Below are 8,261 nucleotides of genomic sequence, written 5' to 3'. Positions count from 1 at the left end.
TGAAGTTAGATCCAAGTTTATCAATGGCGAAAGCTTAAGCAATTAATTAGGCTTACGGGAGAACTCAATTTCCAGAGGTTTTGAACGAGAAAAAAGTGCTTAAAAAGAAACAAGCAATATGGACTCCTCCACCCAAAGGATGGCTAAAGATCAATGTTGATGCAGTTACTGATATAAAAAGGCAATTCTTTAGATTAAGAGCAATAATTAGAGATTCCCTAGGAAAATGCATAGCTGCAGACATTAAATCTATAAAGTTCAGGGGAGATGTATCTCTCGCAAAAGTAAAAGCAGCTGAATGGGGAATTCAAATTGCACAGTAGGCAGGCCTACAATCGATAATCTTGGAGACAGACTCTCAAGACCTAGTAGTTTGATAAATAACAGAGGAGGGAGTTAATAGAGATATGCTAGATTATTTTGGAAATTCAAGACTTAAAGACGAACTTCAAAATTTTTGAAGTTAAGTATGTTTCTAGAGCCTGTAATGTTTGTGCCCATTCTTTAGCTAAGATAGCATTGGAGAAGACTGAATCTTTTGTTTGGTTGGAAAATTTCCCACCAGAGATCAGACATGTATTCACATTGTTGAATTAATGAAAGTCTTACTTTCCAATAATAAAAAAAAAAGAATACTCTAAGATTTATATGATCTCGGCATCAACAAGATGCACCCTTGAAAATGTCATTAAGAAAGGTGTCATCTTGAAATTTGTTTGAATTCAATGAGACAATAAAGATCATCGCTCACATTCAATGCATATCGATGCTTAATCTAAGGCTAAACATGGGAAGTCAGGTGCAACATTAGTCGGCTTAATAATCAAGACGATGGATGTGGCATCAGATGACAAAGCAATAGGTGCAATATTAATTGATGTAAGATCGAGGTATCAGACGTAATCTCAGATGAGAATTCAATAGGCACAACATTAGTTGGCGTGAGACCAAGGTTTGAGGAATGGGTGTCAAGTGACTAAACAAAAAGCATGTACGAGGATTACGAGACCAATAGCTAAATGACGCGTGTACAAGGATTATGAGACCAATGCCTAATTGACGCATATAGAAGGTACATTTGGTTTTCCTTCCCCTTGCCTATAAATAGATGAAGAACTAATGTTCTATTTACTTTTTGCAGTGAGAGTGAGGAGTATAGATTCCTCCCATTCTAGTATTTACTTGCAAATTTTAAGGGGAGAGTGGGAATCCCACTCTGTGGGCCCCATTTAATTTTGGAGTGGGGAGTGGGATTCCCACTCCCATGGGGGAGGTGGAAGTGGGAATCCACTCCCCCCTCTTCCATTTTTACTCTTATATTTAATAAAATAAAATAAATAATATCATATTTATTTAAAATAATGTTATTATTTATTTTATAAATTACATTCATTAAAAATAATAATACGAAATATATTTAAATATAATATTATTATATTTAGTTAAAAATAATAATTTATATTGATTCTAAGTTAAAATTACTTAAAAATAATATTATTATACTCATAGAGAATTAATAACATTACTATATACTATATTTATTTGAAAATATAATATTATTATATTTATTTAAAATAATAGTATTATATTTATTTAACATTAGTAATTAATAAAAATAAATATTTTATTCTAAGAAAATATTAATTTTGTACTATATTATTAATAATAATGTTTCATTTGTGTTGCACTTATTAATAATTTTTTATTTACATAATTAAAATTAATAAAAAATTATGATTTACATAATTAAGAATATTAATAATTATTATTAATTTACAAATTTAATAAAATAAATATTTTATCTTTCAAATATATTTTTTATTAATTTGTAATTAAAAACTATAATTCTTTAAATAAGGATAAAACTATAATTTGAAACCATTTACTCCCATTTAAGGCTATGTAAACACATAAGTTTTATACTCTCATTCTAGTGTAAGTAATCAACCTACTCCTACTCTCACTCCATACTTTTAATTCCAATATTTACACTCCTCAGGATTCTCACTCCAATCCAAAATGTAAACACTACCTAAAAGTAAAGAGGGGATTTTGAGATAGATATAATAGACCAGCAAATTCTTCTCCAGATTCTCATCCCGAAAATCAAGCCAAATCAAATGATTCTCCAGATTCTCATCCCACGGTTTAAGCCAAGTCAAATGCAATGCCATCAATTTAGGATTGTGATTGTATCAATTATTATAATTGTTTCTCCAACAGTCTAGGCATAAATTTATACTTGCTGTAAGTAGCTCCAATGACTGTATATAAATACTCTCATCTCATCGAATAAAAAGTGTATGTGTCCATTTTTCCATCTCTCAATTGTTCTCTTTATAAGATATAGCATAAAAACTCACTGTTTCGTTGTTGTTGTTCTTCTTCTTCTTCAAAAAAAAAAGAAAAACACTCTCCCTTTCTCTAATTAGGTGTCGCAGGATTTTCAATAGTGCATCCAACGACGTCCTGATTCTTATTTTTATTTTTGTAGATCATGTCATTGAGTTCTAAAGCGGAAGTTTGAGAGAGGCGAGGATGAGATTCTTGGCGCCATTTTTTTCTTTAGTGTTTCATTCTTCTGGTTTTTAAAAGTATTTCATATGCCTTTTCTTAATAATTGGTGAGTTGAATTCTTAGTCCTTTGTCCAATCTTAGGTGTGATTTCGTTACAATACAAATCGTGATTGTTGACCAAAGCTTCCAAGTGTAAGCTGCGATTTTGGTATCAACATCAACCATTACCACTTTAAATTGTGGTAATTAATGAAGTTAAGATGATTAAAAAGAAGAAAATCAGTGTTGCCATCGTCACTACCACATCACTCGTCCCCCTTACCGATCAATTTACATTATATCGCCACACCATGAATTAAACTAATAACTCAGAATTTTCTAAAAGATTAGACATAATAAAAGTAAATGTATTCAGTCTTATCAAACAGATAAGATGATCATAATTTTTTTCTTCTAAAGCATGGTGTTAAGACAATTAGTCCATACATGTTCATCCATTTGGTAAGTCCAAAGAGACAATAGGCTAGAAAATCGAAAACATATATGATGAATATTGTTTTTAAATGGACAACAACTAAATGTATGTTGAAAGAATCAACGAATTGAAAGAATAAGGAAACTTGAAAATATAAAGGGCAAAAATCAAGTTTTAGCATTTTGGAAGATCAGACGGTGGAGGTGGCAGCTTTTGCTTGGGCCCCTTTCCATCATTCACAATCCAAGCCATCTTCAAGCCCCAGCTAGTGTGTACTTCCAAATGGCAATGCATGAACCAAACACCTGCTCGTCATTCACACAAATCAGTCACATAATGCTTTTCCAGACCTTGATAAAGTCTAAGATCCTGTATTGGAATATGATTTTGATCATAACGATGCATCTAATTACCAACTAACAGGTTGTGTAATAATTTCATCATAATATATATAATTAGTCAAACCTTAATTACTCACCTGGATTGTCAGCGAGAAAGCGAATGGCAACCCACCCGCCAGATGGCACGCCCACAGTGTTCCTCTCAGCAGGGTCAACGAGGTTGAATTTGGCAGGGTCCTTGTTGGGGTCAAAGTTGCCAAACCCTTGAGCAACAACAAAGAAGTTAAAGCCGTGAAGATGAAGAGGGTGGCTCTCAGCAACAATGATGCTCGTGTCCTGCATCACCACCTCAACGCTCGCGTTAAAAGGCAGCACCACAACTTTTGTGCCGCTGCCCACCATAATATTGCTCGGCGGTGTGCCCGTGTAATTGAATTTGAAAGGCGGGTTGGCGGGAAAATCAGTTGTGTACACTCCTTTGGATCTATTAAAGAAGTGAGCTTGAAGTAAAGCCACATTTGGCTGCACAAAAGAGACATTGTTAACAGAAGCTGCAAGCTTCATGTTATTGGGTCCTTGGCAAGTTTGGTTTTGTGGGCAGGGGCTTAATCCTAGCCCTACAGTGAAGAAGAAGCGCCTGTCAACTTTCTTTGGGACCTTAGCCGGGAACTTGGCCGTGGCCAAGCTACGGATTTTCTTATTAAATTGCATGACAAAGTTTGTGTCATTGAATTTTGGCAGTAGTGCCGCCGGTTTGAGGAGAGGAAGATTCTTGGTTGTGATGCCGTTAGGTTGGTCGTATTCGAGAACGCCGGCGGTTGTGGTGTTGTCGAAGGATGCGGGGCCGGTGGCGTAAGGCCTAGCAGCGATGAGGAAGTTGGCGTTAGGAGCCTTAGATTTGGCCTTGAGAAGGACATTGGTGCTTTGGCCTGGGGTGATGAGCACAACTTTAGTTTCTATGGGCTTCACGTAAACGGCGTCGGTTTCGACTACCGTTAAGGTGTGGTTAGCTATGCTGAAGAAAAGCTCATCATTGAGCGCAGCATTGATCATTCGGAGGAGGTAGGTTTTTCCAGGCGTCACCTTCAACTTGAAAGTGTCTGCATGAAATGCATGCAAGCAAACGTAGTTATATAATTAAACTTGCAAGTGTTTATTAGGGTTTCTGTTATAAATTAAAAATGTGGATTCAGGAAAATTATCTAATCAAGAATTTCTGAAAATATTAAAGTCACGAATGAGTTAAAAAAACAAAAGTCACATACTCCAATTCAAAATATTTTATCCTATAATATTTTTTTAAGCTTAATTTTGATTTTAAAATCGCCAGGAATTTTTAATTTGAAACTTACTCTTGGATTAAGTAATTTTTTTTTTTTTGTGTTTATCTTTTAATAATTTTCTATTATATGCGCGTGTATTTATGCTTCTTGGACTGCTGAAATTTAATTACCGATATATTCCTATAGAAAAAACCACCAAGTAATTAATCACAACATTTTTAAAAGCCAGCACAAAAATCAGTTCGATAATAATGTTGTACCTTTGGCTGCGCAATTATAAAAGGGACCAGGGAGACCATTGATGGTGAAAGCATCAGAAATATTCGGTGCTCCTCCTGTTTGCATAGCTTCGTTGATGATTGTTTCCATGTCTGCTTTCCACCATTCTCCTATAATTCGAGGCAAAAAGCTCATTGATATTGCTAAACAAGAACGAAAAAAATGAATAATCTGATTTCAATTTGTTATATATGTACCAAAAATGATGGGAACTTCTTCGAAGGGCTGGGGAAATGGATAAGAGGCCTGCTGCTTGGGAAGGATAATAATTGGTCCATAGAGAGTTGCCCTAAGCCATGAGATGTGGGCATGCCAAAACAATGTCCCTCTTTGGCCAGTAACAGTGAAATTGTACACATAGGATTGTCCTGTCTGGATTGGGCACTGTGTGACATATGCAGGTCCATCTGCCCACCCGCTTCTCAGCTGCCGGACTCCATGCCTGTCACATATAACTAATTAACATTAGTGATAAATTAATTCTCAATGAACTGACACTGATAAAAGAAAAAGGGAAGGTCAAGTTTTTTTTTAAAAATAATTGTACCAGTGAATGGTGACATTGTACTTGACATTGTTAATCACTCTGATTAAGAGGCGGTCGCCTTCCCTTGCGATGATTCGAGGTCCCGGAAATTGGCCATTGACGGTCACAATACTCTTTGTTTGGCACAATCTTGTAATATTTTGCATTTTAATCTGTAATAGATTAAGAAGAAAGATAAACACATCATGCAATAGTAAAAAATGTTAGTCACCATCATGAGCTTTCACATTAACGCACAGCTTACATGAAACTTGTAGTGCCTAGTGATGCCTTCATGCTTTGCTAAAGCCAGCTCTGACAAAATCCACAGAGCAAAAAACCCAAGAAACATGGCCCTCAAAATGGCAGAACGCAGAAGAAGGCTAGGACCCATTTGGCTTTTATTAATATTCTTTCTGATAATAAGCAATTGATAGAGAAACTAATACCAGCGTATTAATTGTGGTCAAGCGACACAAAGATGATTGGATGAAGAGAAAGAGACAAGAGGATGTGTGTATATATAGTAAGAGACAAACGGTGGTTTAGTTAATAATTAATTTAGGTGACAGAAGATTGAGATAATTTTGCTGACAGCTAACGGATTCAGCAACAAATTGCAAATTTGGTCATACTAGCTGCTGGTCATGTATTACTTTAGAGTGCTATTCAAGCCAGATAATCTTGTCTTGATCAATTTTTATCGAGAGAATAATCAACATGATTGCCATTAACACAAACAGTGGCCCTTGGTGAGGGTCAGTCAATTGTCATTAATATGGGTTATAATATCTAGGTCCTTTTGTTTTATGTGCCTTTACAAATAAATATATATTTTGCATATTTATACCAAATAAATCCCTAATCGGTCGAAATAACCAACTTACATATATCATTAATTGAACTTTTATATATAAAAGACAAAGGTACATACGTATTCAATTGACACCCCCAATTATCGATCTAATTGACTTGGATTTAGTTTCCTTTAAAAAAAAATTTTTTTTTTTTTTACTGGCTTTCCTTGCTTCGGTATGATTCAATTAACCAAAACAAAAAAAAAAAGCTACTGAATGAATACTACAGAGTACTTATTTTGTTAGAAAAACCACACATTAGTGGTAATGTCTAAGAAATTTTTCCAATCCCTTCATGTGCATACTTGAGGAAGAGAAAATTATTGGGTGCTTCTAAAGTATTGTTTTTTTCCCATTTACTCTTTACTAGTATATGTATACTTTAACTAATTACGATAATATACATACATAAGTAGATAAGAAGCTCCATAAATCTTCTAATGGGAAAGAGTTTTTCTAAATACGTGAAAGTATATTTAGTTCATTCCGGTCTTTTTTTTTTGTGATAAATTTTCGGTCATATGATTGGTTACACTATAATAAAACTATTGAGGTAGGTCTTAGCATATCTTCTATTGTTATACCTGGGGATTATGATAAGGAGCAGCTTCATAAAATTGATAGCTATGCCTTAACTATGTTTTAATTCTAAAAAACTTGGAGGAATTTGATGTTGTTATCCCATTCTTAAAACGAAGGTACGTAGTAAAGAGAGGATGTAATTGTCAATGAAAAGGGGAAACTTTGATTGGATATAAACAAAAATAACATCAATTGATGGAGTGGCAAACTAAAAATAATTTGTATTTAATACAAGTTAATTATATTAGTGATGGAAAGGGATTGACTTAAAGAGTAATTAGGGAAAAAGTGGGCGTGGTTGCGTAGTAGCCTTCAATTTCTCCTACCGTTGATACTTCATAATCAAGCCAAAAAGAAAGGGGTTACACCATCCTTGTTAGCTCTATATATTAGTTGTCGGTTGTTCTTTAATCACTGTGCAGATGTACCTCTAACAGATTTTGATGTTAACCTTTTGTTCTTGCTTGGTCATTGGAGAAAATCGTACTTGTAGCGATAATTAGGCTGCTTGTAGTAATAATTATCATGCCTAAAACAGCAACAACGTTTTCTTATCATTTAATTATTTCATTTTGGCCTAAAACGTTTAGAACATTTGAGAAAGCATGCAAGTAGTTGATTTGGAACTATTAATTATTAATTTTTTTTTATGTAAGGGGTGAACAAAATCCATATTTATTTTTAGCCTCTTATCTCTTTTAAAATTCGAATTAGGATGATTGGCAAAATAAAGTTGCTTGAAAATCATTTAGTCATGTCTTTGAGGGCTTGAAAATATTTATTAAAATTGAAGACCTAATGGTCTTCCCTCCAACGAGAGATTTGACCAAGATTGCAAGATCTAATTAAACAAATAAGTTCAAAAATAATTAATGAAACATAGGTCACCTCATTAGCTCGATTGAATGGTTTTCAAGTAATTTTTTCTATTGGCTACCTCAGTTCAAATCTTTGAAGAGATTAGAGATGGCCAACAGTTAGGACGGCATGGACACGACACACGTCTTTGTAGCACGACACAGGATGACCGCGCTTCATCAAGGCATGTGGCGCGTCACGGCATGCATGTGGGCCAAGCTGGACCTATATTTTAAGCACGTGAACCTTAAAGCACATTATGATTTGAGTTGGGCCAAAGCTCCGCACATGAAAAAAAAAACAAAAAAAAAACACGATTCAAGTTTTATAACTGAATTTTATTTGAATTGTATTACTACATACTATTTGAAAATTAAATTTGAATTGAACAACATTAAATCTAATAATATTTTAATATAATTGAATTTTTTTTGTTAATCAATGATGTGTTATTTTATGTTATAAATTAATTTTAAGTCATTAATTAAATTTGAATTGAATTTATATTATCATTTAGGGGTAGTTTTTAAAAACACCTTTGCG

At 34.0% G+C, this 8,261-nt stretch overlaps 1 protein-coding gene across 1 annotated transcript; it reads right to left on the bottom strand.

The window, feature by feature from the left end:
• Positions 1-3,166: 3,166 nt before the first annotated feature.
• On the bottom strand, positions 3,167-5,815 carry LOC18052271 (laccase-4). The gene is made up of 6 exons (XM_006445728.1): positions 5,687-5,815; positions 5,443-5,594; positions 5,093-5,337; positions 4,877-5,005; positions 3,471-4,433; positions 3,167-3,297 (listed from the first exon to the last, which is right to left on the bottom strand). Exons 1-6 carry the CDS (start codon positions 5,813-5,815, stop codon positions 3,167-3,169), a joined length of 1,749 nt encoding a protein of 582 aa, XP_006445791.1.
• Positions 5,816-8,261: the final 2,446 nt, after the last annotated feature.

The sequence above is a fragment of the Citrus clementina genome, unplaced genomic scaffold, assembly GCF_000493195.1.
Source record: "Citrus clementina cultivar Clemenules unplaced genomic scaffold, Citrus_clementina_v1.0 scaffold_2, whole genome shotgun sequence".
NCBI classification, from domain to species: Eukaryota; Viridiplantae; Streptophyta; class Magnoliopsida; order Sapindales; family Rutaceae; genus Citrus; species Citrus x clementina.
Note: the sequence above shows the minus strand (reverse complement) of the source record. Positions and strands in the feature narration are given on the sequence as shown.

What these genes read in the sequence shown, in the direction of transcription:
- LOC18052271 (XM_006445728.1), bottom strand. Translation starts at nt 5,815, where the DNA reads ATGGGTCCTAGCCTTCTTCTGCGTTCTGCCATTTTGAGGGCCATGTTT. An exon ending in CTAGGCACTACAAGTTTCAT is followed by an intron (nt 5,595 to 5,686) that starts GTAAGCTGTGCG and finishes AATCTATTACAG; the next exon opens with ATTAAAATGCAAAATATTAC. An exon ending in AGAAGTTCCCATCATTTTTG is followed by an intron (nt 5,006 to 5,092) that starts GTACATATATAA and finishes CTCGAATTATAG; the next exon opens with GAGAATGGTGGAAAGCAGAC.